At 41.3% G+C, this 20,448-nt stretch overlaps 1 protein-coding gene across 3 annotated transcripts in view; it reads right to left on the reverse strand.

The window, feature by feature from the left end:
* Positions 1 to 2,410: 2,410 nt before the first annotated feature.
* CMIP (c-Maf inducing protein) overlaps positions 2,411 to 20,448 on the reverse strand; it is a 140,759-nt gene continuing 122,721 nt past the window's right edge. The window contains exons 11-21 of one of the 3 annotated variants that reach the window (XM_067302433.1): positions 19,214 to 19,279; positions 18,103 to 18,129; positions 17,592 to 17,640; positions 16,032 to 16,139; positions 13,370 to 13,486; positions 11,826 to 11,966; positions 10,859 to 10,906; positions 9,941 to 10,087; positions 8,319 to 8,424; positions 7,082 to 7,152; positions 2,411 to 4,326 (exon numbers count right to left, since the gene is read on the reverse strand). In XM_067302433.1, the coding sequence (XP_067158534.1) occupies positions 4,273 to 4,326; positions 7,082 to 7,152; positions 8,319 to 8,424; positions 9,941 to 10,087; positions 10,859 to 10,906; positions 11,826 to 11,966; positions 13,370 to 13,486; positions 16,032 to 16,139; positions 17,592 to 17,640; positions 18,103 to 18,129; positions 19,214 to 19,279 (934 nt within the window). In that variant the 3' untranslated portion in view covers positions 2,411 to 4,272. Of the gene's footprint in view, positions 4,327 to 7,081; positions 7,153 to 8,318; positions 8,425 to 9,940; positions 10,088 to 10,858; positions 10,907 to 11,825; positions 11,967 to 13,369; positions 13,487 to 16,013; positions 16,140 to 17,591; positions 17,641 to 18,102; positions 18,130 to 19,213; positions 19,280 to 20,448 lie in introns of all 3 variants that reach the window. The other 2 variants (XM_067302432.1, XM_067302434.1) reach the window with 2 other exon arrangements.

Consider the following 20,448-nt stretch of genomic DNA (forward strand, 5'->3'; position numbering starts at 1 on the left):
GATGCTGAACCCAGCTGTAGATGTCCTTTATGTCCTACAGAGTGCAGATGAACACTTCAGTGTGTCCAAGTTGGAGGAAAGTCCCCAAAACAAAAATCCTGTGTCCCCATTACTGGCATCTGGACCAAAACTGATGCTTTTACTTGGTAAAAGTACCAGATGTAGATCTTCCTCTGTCTGTGGCTGCCTGCCTGAGCTTCCCTCCAAACAAATTAGTACTGAATTGTCAAGATTTTAGGCATATATTTTACTCTCTGAGCAACAAACATGCTCTACTCATCCATTTCAGGAACTGGAAGCTATTGGCACTCCATGAGATTTTTCTGTGCTTAACTTCTAAAACTCAAAACTTAGCTGGGAACAGTGGGAGAAGCAACAGAAAGGTAGTACAACTGCAGCTTTTTAATGACATGAGAGAACTGCCCCTGAAACACGATAGCGCTGCTGCTTTGTACTCTTTGGCCTTGCATCAAAGCTGTCGTGCTAGTTCACGTTGAAAGTCAAATTCTGCAGGTTAGACAAAGCCCTGGTGTTCATGGTCCCTGGGAAGACAAGCTGCAGCAACCTCCCAAATGAAACTGGGCAGCTTTTTAAGGGCTTATGTTATCAGCAAGCAACAGCTGAAAGGCAGGCAGAAAGGAATCATTACGCAGGTGAAACTGCAAGGGCACTTTACAAGCCCAAGTGCTGTATGAGAAAAAACTCAGAAAAACCTTTCCGAGCACAGGCTGAGGTGCACCATCTCTTATTACAGCACGTGCCGAATCCTCCCATTTTGTAACTGATACGAGAATCCCTCATCCCGATGCAATGTCTCTTCGCAGTTGCTGCTGGCTGGATGCCAAAGGCACCTGGCATAGAGATGACTACTGCAAAACTAGACAGACCACAAGCATTATTTTATTTAACAACAGATTGATCATCTTCTAGCTAGCTCCAATGTTGTTTAGCCTGTTGCCAGCGTAGGAACAAAAACGTGATGGTTCAGTACTTCAAACAGACTTACCAGGAGGGGGAACTAAGCACAAAGAATCAATGTGTTCAAGGTCACCCAAGAAGCCTGGGGCAGCAAGCAACTGAACAGAGACCTCGGGGTTTCTAGCCCGGGAGCGCACTCTGCTTCCCTGCTCACTCCAAGTTATTTCCCCTCCGCCTCCCCCCCAAAAAGTTTTGTGAAGTCCATGCAGCGCCAAGACCGCCTGCCCTGTTGCAGAAGACAGCCCATACACAGCAGTGACCATCCAAGGGGAAAGCACTTAAAAAGTTTCACAGCCTCAGCTATAATGTAGTATAGTTTCAGTGGGAAAAGATGAAGGAACATTTATCTTCTTTATCAGTGGCTGTTCCTGTAAGCGCTTCTCACCCTCGTTGGAAATACACTATAAATGCTCATGTTTCTGTGTCTTAAAGTCTGTTTTGTGGAATAGGACAGAAATACAGCTAAAAATAAGACAAGTAACACAGGTGATGAAGAAGGCTCTCAGAACAACTGGTGGAACTGGTTTCAAATGTGGCCTGTTTCTTTAAAAGCTAAAAAAGTTTGGTAATTTTCCAGACATGGAAGTGCAGCTGTGAAGCTACAGCTGGATTTCCCACTGGCTGCAAGCCCCTGCACTACAGTGCTTTATCAAGGGCAATGGGAAAAATACAAGAGGAGCAGACTTTCCATTTGGCCGCTGCCCTGAAATGCATCTCAAAATATAGAAACCCTTCTGGAGTCCAGAAACATCCCAGTGTTGCCAGTACTGCCCACTTCAGGCAACCAGCACAAACCATCTGTCAGGGAAGCAGATGTGTAGATCATGGCGAGTTAGAGGACCAACTTGCTCAAGGAGCTAAGGAGAAACAGCTTTTCGCTCTTAAGTCAGCGGTTCATTTTCAACAGAGGCAGTAGCTGCTGCCCCTACCATACAGCAGCTCTCTAGGGTCCTAATACGGCATTTGCCACGTGATGATTCCTTCAAAAAACCCACAAATGCAACACTTTTGATGGCAAATGCAACAAGTCCTTAAACCTGCAAAGGATTAGGAACGATGCAGAGAGAAATGGTCTTGCTGAGGGATGCAGGAATTGAATATGCTGAGACTCAGCTGTCCTCCTCCTCCTCGTCCCTGCTGGGTTACAGTGTCCAAGAGCCCGGGGGCTGCAGGAAGACGCCCGTGACCGCTGCCAGCTCTCCTCTCCGCTGTGCAGACCGAGTCCCGGCGCACAGTCGCAGTGGGCAGCACCGAGGCGCCGGCGTGCCGAGCGGGGCCGGGGCGCGGGGAGAGCTGCGAGGCAGCCGGCTCTTTGCGACACCGTCCTCAGCGAGCAAGCGTCCTCCGTCTCGGGTGCCTCTGACCTCCCACAAGATCCCCACAGCATCAGGACACTGAAAGTTTCCTTCAAAGAAAACACAAAGCACGCAGCTAAAAGATATTCACTTACAGTTTATTTTTGCCTGAAATTATTTCACATCTCTTTGTACACAGCTACAGAACAGTAGTAGTAAACCATTGGTAAAAGCAACAGTGCTAAGGAAAATGTTGGCATAATTTTTCTTTTTTAATTTTTTTTTCTTCCCATACTGCATCCTCATACAGTTTGGGATTTGAAGGGGAAAAAGAACCTGGCACACTATGTGAGTTAAGACTCGGTTTTGTTTCATTTCCTTACAAAAAGAAAAAAAAAGAACATGATTTGGGTAGGGCTTGTCTACACAGCAACAAAGTTTTTTAAAAAAAAAAAGCTTGGCTTCCATTGAATAAGATTAAATATATATATATTTATATATAAAAAATTACATTGGCTGTATGTGAAACCTTGAGGTGCTGAAGAATAAAATAAAGGTGTTAAACAGAAGAAAAAATCGTTTTGCCTTTTTCTTTTTTCAAATAAGCAGCTCTGTACAATGAAGGCTCATTATGAAAAAGAAAGTCAACAGCATAGTTATAAAAGAAACCACAATTTTTTAAAAATCATCTTTTAAGCAGTTGTGGAAGAAAATTTGGAAAATGTAGCAGTCACATTTACAGACAGGTCAGAGCTATCAGATCAGCCACAATGTTGTTTTTTCGGTCTCCCCAGAGGAACGTGCAGAACAATGTGTGCACAAAAACAGGTAGGGGGAAAGGGAGGGGAGGGAGGGAGGGAGGAGGAGAGAGACGGGAAAAAAAAAAAAAGGGAAAAGAAAAAACTTATGCACAAAATGGAGGGAGAGCTTTTTTTCTCTTTTTGAAATATTGGACATAAACTGAAAACAACAGAGGTGACTTGTAAAATCTAGAGAGTTTTGTGAATATCCCATTGGCAAAATAAACAACGCATTTTCCCTATCCCCCACGTGTAAAGCTAACATGGTTTAAAAGACTAAAGAAAGTTTTCAAACTGCGGAAGGAAATTTGACTTACATGAATCCCTGCACCCCCTCCCCCAATAACCATACCCTTGATAGGCATTTTCCTTCCTATTTGATAATGTTTGAGGCATTTTGAAATTAAAAAGACAATGCGATGAATGTTGTGACAGAGAGGGATTATAATACAGTATGCATTACTAAAAGGCAATTCTTCAAGGACATTTCCTTTTAAAAAAAATAATAATAACAACAAGACAGCAAACTAGTTTATACAGTACTATACGCAAAAAAGGGTAAAAGAATTAACAATTCATAAATAAAAGACAGGTCCCAGACCTGTTATTTGTGAACCATTTTCTTAAATAGGTGCATTATGTAAATCTTATGTACAACAAAATTACTTTGCATAACAACTGCAAGGACATGGGGGGGAGGTGAAAATCATTTCGATTTCGGGTTTTTTTTTTCTCTTGATATTTTATGAGTTTGCTTTTCTGGAGCAAAGCTGGTCAAAGAGGAGTTCTTACTGGATGGGTCCCAGCCAAGGACACCCAGGTAAATAATGACGAATGAATATAATTTTTTTCTCCACACGGCATAAAACACAAAGGCAAATAAAGTCCACAAATGGTGGGTTTTTTCCTCTTTATAATCCTCTTGCTGCTACAAAGTCTTTTTTTTTTTTTCAATTTAAATTATGTTCATTCTGAAATTACAAAGCTGAAAGAATCGGGCAGGGTCCAGGCCCGCTCGGTCCCCCCCCCCCGACACACACACGACGCGACTCCTCTACCTCACAACCACGACTCCTATCACCAAGTCCCAGAACTCACTGCTCTACAGGTATTAGCCAAAAGTTTTTTTTTTCTGGTTTGTTTTAAAAATCTTTTTCTTCTTGTCAGAAGCAAAAGAGAGAAACAGAGACAGGGAGAGTTCACCATGCTTCAGTGTAGCGAACATCCACTTCTTTCAGATTGGGTAGTTTAGCCTGTGCAGAAGGGTAGGAAAAGGTCAGAATTAATTACAAGCGTTCACAACTCGGAAAAAAGTTCCTATCAGATCTGTACTGTGGCCTTCCCCGTGCATGGTACAGATGCCAGAAACCCCCCCGCCGTGAGCTGAGGGTTCTCGTGAACATTTGAAGCATGCAGGTATTGCACATGGCGAAGTGAAACGCTGAGCTTTAAAGGCACGCGAGACTAAATTACACCTGTAGCAAAGATGAGCGGCTCTATAAAAGTCAATGGCACTAGTAATCAGCCCAACATCAGACCCCAAACTTTATTTTTTATACAGACATGGAGCAAAGTTTGTTTGTCAAACTCCAGTTCTAAAAGCAGTGGACTCAAACTTCAGTAGTTAGCCACACAATGCTCTTTTTCCAGCCTCCACACTATGTCATTGCTTAATTTTTCCCTGTTTACTAAAAAATTGAGGGAGCGTTAGTAACTTTTGGTCTCCGTGTGGTTCCATCCCCATCGCTCCCATGCATTCAGACGTATTGGTCCTGAATTAGCCTGTGCAAGACAGATCAGAACCAGGCTATTTGCACTCTTCTTGCTTGTCTCTTCCATGATCTCTGACCATAATTGTACAACTAATTCTCTAAAAACAAACACACACATTTAATTAGGCTAGGGCATAACTGAGGAGTTGGAAGTTTCTAGGAGTCACTATTACCTCACTGCTTGATTTATGTGCATGCATATTTTGATAAGAGCTAGTCATAATCCTACAGACATTGCCAGCAAATAATTTTTCAGTTAGGCAATAATGACTTCAGTAGTGGGTGTTTATTTATTGTCTGGTTCAGCCTGCCTGGTACATATGTGGGTGTCTGTGTGTGCAAGCATGTTTAGTGGGGTGGGGGCTGGAGCGGAGAGGAAATGTCATCACTGCCTTGTGCCCCGAACACTCTTGCGCACCGAGGGGAGGAGGAGGAAAAACTTGTATCAAAAATACGTTCTTTGAAGTCTGAGCTGTTCTCAACAGACCTATAACCACTTGCCCCAGGGGAAAAAAACCCTATTACCCTCCTTTTAATGTACCTCCCTTTACATACACACAGCTCTAAAAAATGACCGCTAAGATTAATCTAAATGAAAGAGGTGAGAGGGGCAGATGTGACACACGCCTGTTTTCTCAGCTTTTTTAATTCAGGGCAATCACCAGCACTTTGTTCATAGCCAGTTTTGCTGTTTGCCCTGGCAAGTCACTTCATTGTGTTGGTGGTAAGGGCTGTTAATGCAATACCAGAGCAGAGGGAATCAGGTAGGAAAATACGAGCTTCAGTCTGAAGTTAGTGGCAAAGGGGCTCAGAGGCAGGAGTAGGAGTGGAGGATCCTTTCCACAGACTCCATGTCAGAGCCCTGGGCCAAATGCAGAGTTGACCTTGATTGTCTGTAAATGCCTGGGCCTGATACAAGCTCCATTGTACGAAATCCATCTGCAAGCCAGCTGTTAATTCCAAGGACTTTTCCTTTGCATATACAATTGTGACACAAGTTTTGAAAAGCTGATTTTGAAAAATCTGTGTTTAGCAGCATTGCAAGTGAGTCCCTGGGGGACCCCTGGCTCCACAGCAAAAACTAAAGATATACATTTGCAGTGAATTTTGAAAGCAGAGCAGTTTCAGGACTTGCCTCAAGTTTGAAACTCAACCCAAGGTTGTGACCTTTTTGAGTAAACCTGGCACAATCTAAGGTTTCAACACACAAGACAACATAACGCGGAGCTTCATTTTGAGCGCTTGAGTTTATAAGGTAAGATTCTGGGACATGTGACTCACGCAACACCAGAGTGAAGAAAAAGTCCACATGAAGTCATGAGAGCCAATGCAGCTCAGACAGTCTTTGACTGAAACCACCTGGGGCCGTTCCCCTCCCACAGCTACATTCTAATACTTCAGCATTTTGCTGAAGTAGTTGTAAATTCACAAAATGGTAACACCAGGTATCTTACATGTCAGACTCCAGAGAATCAGGCATTTGTGCAGGTGTTTCTGTTCAAAGCCGAGTTCTATTCCAAAAGGCATCAAGACAAACTTACACCTACCTCAATGCCTTTAATTTTCTGAATCAAAGTTCTGTAATACTGTTCATTCACATTACTTTTAGTCCTGTTAACGCTTCAGGACATGTCTTCAGAGGTGTGAACCAGGTATTATCTGGTTTGTATATCACCAACAGAAACAACTGATATACTTCTATACTTATGAAACCCTCATTGTTGATAGCACTAGTCAAAAAGAACTTGTTTGTTTCCATCTCATACTTTTTCATTAATTTGATTAAACATTTCATGAGTCCATCAAAGCTAGCAACCTCAGAATGCTGTTTTCAGTCATTTTGCTCAAAAAGAATCCAACAAATCCCACTCTTTAAGGTAACCTCGTTTCTTCCTTACTTTTGAATACATTTCCTTTCATTACAGATGCTCTGTAGATCCTCATGAATATATGATCTTTATTTGGAATCCCCAAACCAGCCATTTCTGCCCTGTTGTTGGACTAAACCTCTTCCAAGCAACTAAATTTGACCCTTCCAGTGAGGACTGCAGAAGGAACCTGCAGAGGTCAAAGCCAACTCCAGAGTCAGCGGAAACCTCTGCAGATCACTTTCATGCTACCCACCCCACTGGGCCAGTTCTCTCTGCGCTGGGCACTACTGCTATGCATTTGCTAAATCTGCTCCTGGACCAGCTACTTCTCTTCTTTAGCAGACGTAACTCAGAACCAGAAATACCTTGAGATCTTCGTAGGTATCCGCTGAAAGTTTAGTGCTGTTCATATTTAAGCTACACAGGCTCTTCATGGCTAAAAGAAAACACACAGATACGTATTTATGATCCTGCAATATTTTCTTAAAATATCAGGCTTACAGTAGGCCAAAGCATAAACAAGACATGACTATGTGCAGCACGGCCAGGAAAAAGCTGAATAGTGTAAAATACAGAACTACAAATGGATAAACAGCTGCTTGGGCCCTCATCCAGGAAAAAGTCCCTATTTAGGAAGGGCCATTAAGCATATGCTGAAGTCCACTGACTTCAAAGGAGTTCAGGCAACTTCTTATAATCAGTTTCCTGCACATTATTCCGAACAGTGTCAGTTCTCAGCGCGCTGTTTGTTGTATGCAGGGGCATGCTGATCTAGCAGCCCCCTCTTCTCCCCCCGCCCCCCCATTTCCATTTTGGGCTCCAGTACTTAGCAGAATAGTTTCCTAAGATGAGCCATAACTCCTGGCCTGTCTGGCATGTCTGTATAAGATCAAGCCTATTAAAGGAACCCTTTAAACCCAGTATGTGACATCTATAATACACTGTTGGATGTAGAAAAAGGGTCTCATTCTGGCATGTCAAGCAGCTCTCTGTGCGCAGGGAATCCTGAATACTGCTTCTATGGGCCCATGCTGGCCCCACTCTGCCTTGCCCTATTTAACCCTGATATTAAACCAAATAAAGACAGTCAGAGTTTCACTTCCCCAGAAAGCAGGAATAAAACATACCAGAGAGAATATGAAACCTGCTGTGCATGGTTGCTAAACTCACTAATAAATTACTACACAGCTTTGCAATCTTCCCCTCCACCACAAGATCAGACACTTCCCCAGAGGATCCACCCACAGGACGGAGTGTGAAAAAAGCTGGGAAGTCCCAGGGCAGCAGGTCAGAATGTGAGATCAAGACAAATGACATCAGTAAAGTTAGAGGGAAGTGTCAGAGTAAAGTTTGGGACAACAAGCCCAACACTAAGCCCATAAGTGTAGGTAGGCTCGGATCACAGTCCTGCTTCGCAGTCCTGAAGCTGAATGGTCACTTGAGTGGGCAGAAGGAGGGAAGTTTAATCTGAACACGGCCATGGCCTGTCCTAAATCACTGTGGAAGCAGCACTTTGGCAGCCAAGAAATAAATCTGTTTGAACCCACATGAATTCCTCTGAACCCACATGAATTTCCTCTGTAGCTTATTTTGGTCACTTACAACTAAGTGCCAGCAGCCCAGCATCTGTGACAGGAGTCTCGCACAAGTTGAGCACTTGCAGCATTGTGAGATGTTCGGACAGAAGCCGCAACCCTGCATCTCCGAACTGTGGGGTGCAAGCAAAGTTGGTTTCAAACAATGCACAAGTATTGCTGTGCAAGTAACTCGGTGCAAACAGGGAACACTTAGAACTAGGTTTGCAGAAGAGCCTTCAAAGCCACACTCAGATTATTTATTACAATCTCAAATGAAAGGAGAGAAAGGAAGTAGTGTTATCCATTTTACAGATGGGGAACAGGAAGATTTAGCAACTTGTGCAAGGTTCTAAATAATTTTGTGGCAGATCCTGGATCTGAATACAGGTCTCCTTATTTGCAACCCAATGCCTTAACCACGGAGCATCATTTAACCAGAAGTGGTGCCTTTGAAGTCTGGACTTTATACGAGAGAGCTCCCACCCAGCCTATACAAGATGGTTATGGAAGTCTCAGCCAGTTCCCAACCACATCACAAAAAAACCCTCAATGCAAGTGGTATTAATTAGCTATTTTGGTCTCAAGAACAATGTACTATTGATTGGTAATTGTTCTACTGACCCACTTCACTTCTGTTGTTTCTAAATTCTTTATTAATGAAAACTAGGATATCAAAAAATAAAATGGAATTTAAACTTTCTTTAAAAAAAAAAATTAACCAAAAAAGCAGGCTCCTTGTCCAGTGATATCAAACTCATTTGGAGCAATAGGCATCAACGTTTTCAAATTCAAAAAGTTACATTGTTAGGATAAATCTAGAGGAGATGCAAGACAGGATTAAAACAAGCAAGCAATCATATTCTACTTCATATTCCTCACACAAAAAGAGGAAATTTCTGTGATACAAAAGCAGCTAGGAAAATAGGGCAAGATATTTACGTGACATTTCAGTGAAAAAAAGTGCTGCTTTTTGTGGTTGTGCTAGGAACAATCATATTTTCAGTGAGCGCTACAAATAAGTGCTAACAGTACATGGGGAAAACCTATTCAGTGGAGAATCCCAGACACCAAAACCAACAGGGAAATGTAGAAGAAAAATTTAATCTTAAAAGCTCTTTCAATTAACTGTTGAATAATTTGTTCAGGTAAGTTAGTCTCTTTTTGCTTACAAAATAACCACATTATCACTGTAGTTTCCTTATATTTATTCATTATTTGACTTTTTTTTTTTTAAATTCTAGTTAATCAGCATTCAGGGCAATTCGCTACACAGACTGCAAAGACTGCACATGTTTTGCTTGACTAGATAAGCTGCACAGCATTATTTTTTGTCCTAAATGAGTGAAAGCATAAGCACTTCTCAGATGACCACTGGCACATGTACTGTAAAATGCATAGTACCAACAAGGCCTAACTGGAACATTTGACCCAGGACAACAGCAATCTTTTATAATATGGAATGGGGTGGGGGTGAAGATCAGTCTCCAAGGTCAGCTAGACCATAGAAAGACCACCTAAAAATAGTATGAAGACAAATTCGTTCTAAGCAAGCCTCTTCACACATTTTTCTTGTGCTGACGTAATGTGAAATTTCAGAATCAGTCAGCGTTTATTCCCACTCTGAGTTTCAGTCTGCAAAGCCCTTACCTGAGTTGACCACAGGTTCAGCTGCTTGAGTGAAGGCAGTTTAATGAGGTGCTCAGCACAAGCACTTGTTACATTGGTAAAGGCCAGGCTGAGATTTTCCAAATTTCCAAAAGATCCCGAGCTTAGTAAGCGGGCCAGGTCTGCATCCTGAAAGCAAACACCAGACTGATAAGCAAGATAATCGACTCCTCAGCCTGCAGTCATCTGCAGCAGCATTACTGATACTGCTAACCAGCAAGAGTTGCACAATGATACCGCTTGCTTACAGTAATAGAGAACCACACAGAGAAGTTTCTGTTTGTTTGGCAAGCAGCTGGACTCTTGTGGCAGCATTGCTTCACACACCCTGGGAAAAATGTACCCGGACATTAGGACAAAAATTTTCTTTGTGTGTGTATCCTTCTGAGAAATGGAGGCTCCACTGTCAGAACAGATGCGGGAGATGGGCCTTTTAACTTAATGCAGGTTTCACTACAAATTCTAGATCCAAACTATGCTCTGGCCCAGTATCTGCTTTCAGCAAAGTCAGTCTGAGTTTACACCAGTCTTAACTGTACTAGTGATAGTGATAGTGCCTTTCAAGCTTTAATGTGCAGAATCCAGAACTGGACATTCTGAAATTTGTTTTTAAATGTAAAATCTAGTTTCCAAATCTACCATTGAATTTTACTGTAAATTCCAAATCCAAGCACCAGTATAAATCTGACAGCCTGATGCTTGTACTGGCATTGGAAACTGCTGCACAGACCTAAGAGCAGAAATGCTCCATCACGTGTGTAAACTCCAATCTTGATGACCAAGCGAGTGGAATGGCTCCCTTCTTGACTGACCAAAACCACTATGCCACACGTCAAACATAAATTGAGTGGTTAAAAATGAAAAGACAAAGCTTTTTTTCTATTGACATGATTAACTTACTGTTGACTTGGATGGCAGTGTTAACCTTGTGGGACCACCTTTTCTTTGCTGTAAGGGAGAACACGTTTTGGTTACACAAGTTGCTATTCTACATTTCTGACCAACTGATGTATGGCAAGCTCTTTACTAGAACAAACCCTGCCCCGATTTCAAAGCTCCCTCCCAGGTCTTCCACCTCTTCCCCGCTTTTTCTGCATTGAGAGATTTTTTTTGTGCACACTAAATGCGGGCCTACTGTTACCCGGGGGACTTCTACTAACAGTAGTTAGTGGTCCTCGTGCCATGGGTCAGCATTCTGTCTGGTTCAGGCTGCCAGTATTTGGTTACTTTCACTTTAAAGGAAACAGCCTTAAAATGCTGGACTAGGGTAGCAAATGGGGTAAGATTGTGCAGCTCATAAAACCATTTGTTTGACTTCAAAAAAGCATATTCTTTTTGTGGGGGGAAGGGGAATAGCAGGAGAAGGAAGAGAAAGACTGTGGGTATATTTGCATAGGTAAAAGAACGCTAATGAGAGCAGATTTAGCTTGAAACTGTAGATCCTGCCTTTAAAAATCAGGAAAATTCAATTTCTCATAGGCCTTTGCTCTGACCTAAAGAACCTCTCGGTGTGGAAATCAGAGTATTAGGAAATGCTGGCCAGGGCTAGAATTTGCTACTCATATGTCAAAAGGTGGCAGGATTTGACAAGCTGACTTTTAAGACCTTAAGACAGTAGGATTTCACCTTTATTCTTTTATACAGATTCTAAACAGATGATTGACTATCATTCAGGAACATAGTATGGGATCAGACACATCAATAGACAGCACACAGCAGATATATGCACAGTAAAACCCTCTGAATACTGCTTCCATCCTGTTGTTAACTGGGAATTTCACACCCTGCTTGTCTTTCTTTGTACCTCCATTTCTGGGGAGTACAGAGCACAATGTGCTACGGCAATACTGCATGCAGGGCAACATACCAGCTCTTTTAACTCCCTCTGCCTGTCACACAGCTGTTCATACATTCTCTTTCCCACGTCTGTGCTTTCCAGGGTAGAGATGATCTGGAGCTGGGTGTCATTATTATCGATGATGTTGTATTCCAGCATCAAACACAAAATCTAGCAGCAGAATGATAAAGAAGAGTGGTCACTACAGTGCTTATACTCAGTTTCTTCCTAATATTCTACTACCCTGGGCATCCTATTGTAAATTAATGAATAATTTTTTAGAGCACGCATTATGCAGGCTAGATTAGAGGATTTTAGCAACTTTTACTGATCTTCCAGCACAAGAAACTAAATTTTTATTGGTAAAGAATGAATTCTACTCTCTGAAAGTCAGCCTATCTATCCTGTCTTCCATTAGTGCTCATTCCTTTTGATTGAGAGGTGCAATTACTTTGCATCAGTCCTGGTTGATGGCTTCACGTCACAGCCCTCATCAGAACAGGTACAATCGATCCCGTATTTCCCAGGCACACCAGGTGGACAGCAGATTGGCAGATTCAGGATACTACACACGAGCATTAGAGCCAAGTGGTTCCTTAAGTGCTGGATTTTCTGTGCATGCGGAATGCATGTTAAGTATATCCATGCTATGAGGTGGGATGGGGAAAGGTCTGAGAGGCTCCAAAAGGAGGATGATCCTGAGAGTCAGCCACTGTGGCCAAAATAGCCTCTTTCTCATTGGGAACATGCCTGACTCACCCCTGGGCAAGGGGCTGTCGGGAGCAAGTTAGACTCTACTGGATGGTCCCAGTAGGTTAGGCCACAAGCTGGCCTCTTCATGCTGCCTGTCATCTTCAGCTATACACATTCTATTTGCAATGACATGATAAAGATCTTATTCTCTCCATAATTCTTACGGCTTTTTAAATGAAAAAAAATCAAGCAACATTATATTCAAATTCTGTAGCACACCCTCTCTTATTTACTGGATTAAATTAGCATGCAGAGAAACAAATCAATGAAAATTTGTAACTCCTTCCACTTCTTTAGGCACCCAGAAAAATAATATGCATAAACTGCTAGTCCAAGAAAGATAACCTATCCCAAGCACTAAAAATGCATATTGATGAAATAAACCATTTTTTATAAATGTACTTTTTATGCACTGCTAATTTTGCAGGCGGACTGCAAAGCTTCAAGACAAACATCAGGCATTTAGCTGTCAAAAGGCCTCATTGTTCTATATCCTGATCCCTTGCTACAGCCCATACAATCACTGCCATTTCTTAGTGAAAAGTTACTTATCATCAAAGTCTCTCCAATTGAACTATAGAAAACAATGTCTGTCTCCAAAAGGACCTGCACCCACCTTTCTTGTGATTCATACTCGTATCTCTAGAGCAACAATATTCCAGTCCACTTAATCAAGAGGAACATAACTTCCTGCTGCAACTGTTTGATCTGACACCAAGCTGAACTTGACTTCTCTAGTTCCATTACGTCTAACTCTGGGAAGGGCAGGATAAAACTCTCAATATAGCCCATAAACCTACATGACTGTGCTTACACCTTACCTCTACCATCGTCTGGTTACCCCTCAGAGCCAGTAGCATGCAGGGTCCTAGCTTATTTTCAGCCAGTGAAAGCAGGAACTTCTTTGTTTTATAGCAGGATCCCATTAAAATATGAACCTATTTGAGAAAGAGAGAGCTAAGATTAGAGCTGTAAGCCTAAGAAATACATATGCCTCTGGAAGGGACATTGTTACAGTCAAACAAATAGAGGTATTTTGCAACAAAACTAAAGAAAAGGAAATCTCCATCACTATTATGGCTGCAATCTCTCAATAGTTTTACTGTTGACTGGAGGTGACTTTCTGAGAAAGGTCATGCGTAGTGTGACCTGAGGGAGCAGGTCATTTTTGTGTGTGAAGGAGCTCAGCTGACAGCACAGAGGCCTCATAGAGCCTCCCCGTGGAAACCTCAGAGTAGCTCTGCAATTGTCCCCACTCCTGGTAATATGATGAACCCTGTTCCAGGGGAACCTCAGGAGAGGCAGCTTTCATATTTGTTTGTAATTCAGTTTCTCTGGAAAATGCCAGCTGAAAAACAAGGGTTGCATGTGTTGGATGCCTGCATAAAAGACAGTGGTGTTGGCATTTTGCTGGTTGAACAGCATCCTTGGTTGATGGGTGATGAGGGACAAAATCACCTGTTCAGACTGAACAAAAAGAAGTTGACTGGGAAGGGAGTAAGTGCCTTAAGAAAATCCAGTGATTCAGGCAAGAGTGTCCTGAGCCCTAAGTCAGGGACAACTTCATGTGCTTTGATGCTCTTGGGACATTATCTTGCTTTCCCTTTTGCTCAGCTTTCGCTGAAAGGAAAGACACGCTGAGAACATCTCTTTAATAAGACTCCTTTGAGTCCCCTAACTGACAAAAAGGTTCTGCAGACACTCTCACATCTCCAGAAAGCACCCAATGATACCACTTAGCAATATCTGCAGCAGAAATGCAAAGCTGCTCGTACAAGTTAAATGTAACACAGTATCTTCTCACAAAAAGGCTGGCAACGTCCTTTCCCATTTACAAGCACTGGAGATTAACTGGATTTCTGGTTCCTAGCTCAAAGTCTTTGTTTTATATCCCAGGCCACTGATTCACTAGCTTGCTAGCAGAGCCATACATGAGAATTTTTAGTTTCCAATGACCTGGGCTCCATTATGTGGAAACCACATGGCTACTATTCTACAAGAAAATTGTAAATATGTTCATTGGTCTGCTTGGTCCAAAGTATTGCCTGGACTAGGTTCAAAACTGCTGAAAATACCACAACTGTTCCCTGATGAAGTCAATTCTATGCAGATCATGTGGTCTTGCTTCATCACCAGCAAGGCCTTTATAAGAACACAAATTCTTTGTTTCTTAAGTACCATCTGCTCAGGTGGCCTTAAAAAAAAAAAGTGAGTTTCAAGCCAAAAAGGATTTCATTTCATGTATTTGTTATCATCAAACTTCTTTGGAGGTTTTCTTGAACAATGGAAAATACTGACACTAAGATTAATGTAAGGCTCATCATGGAACAGGATGTTTTTCAAACTTTATGGTTAGTCATTAGCAGCTCTTTAAGTATTTATCGACATCCTTGCAAAGGGCATGGAGTACTGCATATTAATGTGTGTTAGCAATGTGCTTTCTCATGCACACAGTCTCCTGATGCTCGTAAATATCTTGGACCACAGAAGCTCTCAGGAGAAATGTTTTAGTTCTAGAGAATTTTTCTTTTTAAAAATAAAAATACATTGAATCAGTGAAAACAAACCAACCTTTCGGTCAATTGTCTTTGTACATTATCTATCTACTTCACTGGCATCCTATCAATGCAAATTTAAGATAAGAGCAGAGACAGGCATACATGTTCTATACGACTCAAAATGTTCAGCATGTTGAAGATGCATGAAGTATAGATCCCAATGAAAGCCACTTCAGTGTATACCCAGCTGCCAACATCAACAGATGTTTTTTCCCTAACCAGAGCAGGGAAGTAATATCATTCCCCTCTTACTTGACATATGGAGAATTAAGACACAGTGCGACCTATATGATTTGACGCAGGTTGTATAGGAAGATTGAGTCAACATTAGTGATTGAAATTTGTTATTTTCTGTCCAGTTCTAATAGTTACAAAAGAAATAAACGGGGGGAATAGAATGTTGGGCTCTAATTACACCTCCCCACAACAATGAAATTGAGCAGAGAAACTGCTAAGACATTTTTATGCCTGTCTATGCTCTGAATAATTTAATGTTATTGTTGTTTTTAAATTCCACGGTAGCCTATAAATGAAAACTGTGGGGATGGATATGAAGAACAATCTCCCCTGGCTGCCTGTATTCTCTAAGGGAGTTTTGCATATATATGGGAAACACAAAAATACAAACACACACACACACGTATATATATGCACCCAGTTTGGTGCATTACATTACTGTTAAAAACAACAGGCCAAAGTTTGAGAAGAGAAAGTTAACATGTTAATCAAACTGCCACTGCAAGCAAGTTCAATGAATTTGATTAGATAAAGGTTTAGATTTTCCTGGTAAACCCTTGTGATTTACAGATGCATGATTTTCTTTTTTTTTTTTTTGACAAAAGCAAGTACAGCTTCTTATCACTAGCTATAGATTAGTGACTTACTGCAAAGAAGTTACTAAACTCACATTATTGCAGACACATACCATACTGGCAAACAGCTCTCCATCATCATCGCATGCCACTCCTCCAGGGCTGTAGAGCTGGAACCAGCCGTCTTTGCCAGCCCGCACACTCAGCAAACATGAGTGGACCTGTGAAAAACCGAAGCGATTAGGGTTAGGGTTCCTGCCAATAATCACTAGCATCTCCCACACAGGCCCAACAGTGATAACTCTACAACACTGAGGACTGCTGGCAGTTTTTAGGGTTAATGTTCCAGTTTACAGAGCTGTAGGTATGTCATCACTCACAGAATCAATTTTTCAGTATAAGCAAGGATATACCACTGCTATATGCTAATTGCATGGCCGTTTTCATTCCCTTTACACAAATCAAACACAGAACGGCTCCAATCTTGAAGAGCTCCTTTCACTTGAAAATGATGACAACATAAAAAAGACTCAAATTTCTGAGCTTCCTCCACTTTCTCCCATCAACCCAGCATATGTGTCTATACTTCTGATGTGATCCGAAGACTAAATGCAGCAAATGATGGCTCACTCATTCTAATCAGGCCAAGTTATTATTATTCCTGCTCCAATAAAAGTTGACCAGCACCAGGGTCAAGGAAACCAATAAGAAAAATTCAGCAGGGACAGATGAGGTAGAAGTGGCACAAAAGAATTTGCACACATAATCATGTGTGCAATCATCAGTCCAAATTTTGCCCACTGTAGAGATTACTATATCTACTCCCACACTTTAAAAGTGAAGTCACTTTTTTTTTTTTTTTTTAAAGATACATAGATGTTCTGTTTCAATTTTTCAGGTGTGTGTGGGAGATGGAAAGTTCATGCGTTTTCATTTGGGCACATAACACTTGTGACAAATCAAATCCTGGTGCCATTCTAAGACAAGAAGTCTCAGCTCAGCTAACAAAGGGGTGACTTTTGCTCACAGAGCCTATAACAATGAAAACCAGGAATTCTGGGCAACGATGACAAGGCAGTCTCCTTACCCACAGTTCGGGGTAGCTTTCTTCCCTTTATGCTGACACCGAAAATTAATGCGGATGAGAAGTCCCCTCTGACTCAGCCAATGCTGATTATATTGAACATCTTACACATGCAGCTATGAAGCAGTCAGCCACCAGGAGACAAGAGCTATGCACTCATTCCAGTAAGACACCCCCAACCCCTTTTTCCTCTGAACTCGTGAGAATTAGGGTCATTTGCACGCAATATAACTGAAACACAGCTAAATAAAACCTGTTATTTCATAAGATCCACTGCTTTTGCTTCTCTTTTTCATATGAAAGATGAAAAGCTGGGGGAGAATGAACAGAGTGGGAAAATCTTGCTGGTTGCAGTTTACTGCGAAGCAAGGACATCAAAAAGTCTCAGACAAGACAGGTTTATACATAAGAGAAGAAACTATTTATACTAAGACAGTCTGTCCTGAGTTGATATTACTCCCTAGAAGAATAAAAAACATGGCAAAACCACACCATGTTTTGAAACAAACTACTTAAGGAACGATCTTCTGAACAGGTATACGTGCAAACTCTCCAATTAACGCTTTGTGTAAATTGGAAACAAACTCACTTCTTGTCTCGGGTCCTCTGCAAATCTCTGAATCACGTATTTCAGCTCCCTGGAAAAAAAAAAAAAAAGAACAAGAATAAGAATAAACAGTTACTGGTTGCAGAATTCACACAAGTGTCACTTCTCCTAGATTGCACTTTAAATAATATATATTCATGCACTTCAGAGTGAAACAAGTTGTACTGCTTCCACAGGAAGGAAGTAGGAGGTCTAAAAATCATTACCAAGGACAGTGTCTACTTAAAATAGGAAAACTTTCAGAGATGTGCAGTGACAAACTAGTCTGTATATTCCATCAGCGTCCAGTGTCTTTAGTCCTTGGGTTCCTGTTGCCACAGTAAATTGCAAACTAAACTACATATTTTTTATTACTAACAGAACATGCTCACAGCCTCTCTCAGATAAAACATTAGAGATACATATTGAATAATGCATCACTGCTATTACTGTTTAGTACAAGTATTTTAAGTAATCACCCTCCTTAATAAAACAAACAATACCACAAACTTACTTTGTGAATTTCTCATGTGCAAGCGCCCTGAAATTTAAAGCAGAAGAAGAGTATGAGAATTTGGGGGTGAGAGAAAAAAACAAACAAACTTTTTTTCCCCTAATTCTTTCAAAATAACAGAAGGATTTCCAAAGCAACTGCAACACACAAGACACACAAAGCACAATCTTTCCAAAAAAGAATAGGAAAAATCTCTTTCATTAATCTAGGAAACAAATGAAGAAAAAAATTAGTTGGAATGAATCTTGTCACTATTCCTGAGTCCCGTCTTAGACAAGACTGACTAACCTCAGTGGGAGCTTTGGGTCAGAAGAAAGTAAGTAAAAGACTTACAGTACAACTACATAATTACAAACAGAATTTTGGTTAGCTCCAAGACCCAGCTGAACTGTTTAATTGCAATGCAATTAAGGTACGGTCACAACTAATTAACATCAGACATCAGTAAAGCAATTAATGGTCATTCTATGAAGTGCATTGCATCATGGTATGGTTTACACCTCCCCCGGGACCTAAGTTTGACTTAGGTAAATGATGCCTGTGTTGCTTACTTCCAAGATCTTGCTGTAGTCCCGGTAACCCGGCACAGAGGATTAGACCTTTCTGATTCAAGACACCAGGTCATTAGGGGATGTGATAAACTAGCAAATGGTACAATTACAGGTTGTAATGTTTGTCCATGGAGGTCTGCATTTTATAAACACTACTGTTCATTAATAGGTTTCTGAGGGAGTCTGGCTGATCCGTAGGGTAGCTTCTTCATTTAATGCAAAATAGAAATGACTTGAGTCTCTGTGACGCCAGCAAAGCATCCTCCTCCACTAAATCTCTCACTCTACTCTCCTCCTCACAAGCTTTCCTTCCTTTCCTGTCTGTCTGTCTCCGGTTAACCATTTTTCTCTTCAGGATCATCTTAGGAGAATGGAGAAGGAAGATGAAGATGAGGAAAATTCCAGGTTTCTCTATATTAGCCAAAATCAATTCTAGATTCTAAATCAACAGGAGGAGCACAAAGCTTCTAGTACCATCAGTTTTTACCTGACACGATATTTCACCATAAACCAACAGTAACAAGAACAACCCAGTAAATACTAAGACAGTGCAAGCTTACTCTTTGGGGAACGGGATAGGTTGAAGCAAGCTGGCAAGGGCTGGTCTCCAGTCATCATAGTCTGACCTGAAAGATGAACATTTTGTTAACAGCATAGCATGTACTGAATAGGGTTTGTCAACAGTTAGTTCAAGGAGTCAAAAGCTTTTTAATGCAGGCAGCAACAGCTCCTCTGTTTTATTGAGACATTCTGAAGATCTATGGTGACATTTTCCCTTTCCATTTTCAGCACATTCTCCACCGAGGCACAATAAATCTGATATTTACAATGAAACACTTGACCTCCAGAGAGGCCTTCTTTATGTCAACTTAAAGACATTTGCTGTTTATGAAACCTGTTGACATTTAATAACTAGATAATACTTTCATCTAAGTTAGCACAGCAATTACCAGGCCATCATTATTTACAGCTCTGCTCTGAATTTAATTGGAATTTTCTTCCTATAAGAGGTGAGCCCATTTGTAAAAACAGACTCCCCCCCATTTTTGACCCACACATACCAAATTCAATTTTACAGTCTGATTTATAAAGCAATTACACAGCATTCACCTGAGGGTTTTTTTGTGAACTTTATGCAGAACTTTTCTACGCATTGCTGTGCACATTCACAACTCATTAGCCTTTTCCTCCTCCTGCTTCAAAGACATAGCCACTATATTCCTGCGCACACAACAAAACACAGGAACAAAAGGGCGCTGTCTCTGTTACAGGGACCAGAGCATGCACGAAGAAGAAATTGAAACACTTGGCACAAATGAATGGGTCAGTGTAAACAGAACAAAGCTGTTAGATTATGAGGGAAAGTGAAGAGAAAAGTAAGTACAGTTGCTCTCCATGACTCAGTTCGAAATTATTAAGAGTGGAAGAGGACAGATGAGGACAGCCACAGCAGAGAGCTCAGGCCAGTGGACCCCATGAGCAATGTCTCCTTTCTGAACCCTGTTACCAACATGTATGCCAGCTGATGCATTTTGTTTTAATTGCTGCTTTCAATATACAGAACTGTTCTTACAGGAGGAGCTGTCCATAAGGGGATGCTCTTGTGAATCAGGATAAAGACAACATTCAGCTTACAGCATGCAGCGGTCAGTGCAAACCAATGTGGCAGCACGTCACTTCAATCCACCTGCAGAAAGCCAGCTTCTCGAAGCAGGTACGGCTTCTCATGCAGCAATGACATTTTGCACACTGAGACCCCACTTCTTCAGAGAATCTCAAATATTTATTAATTAAC

This window comes from Apteryx mantelli, chromosome 10 (genome assembly GCF_036417845.1).
Source record: "Apteryx mantelli isolate bAptMan1 chromosome 10, bAptMan1.hap1, whole genome shotgun sequence".
NCBI classification, from domain to species: Eukaryota; Metazoa; Chordata; class Aves; order Apterygiformes; family Apterygidae; genus Apteryx; species Apteryx mantelli.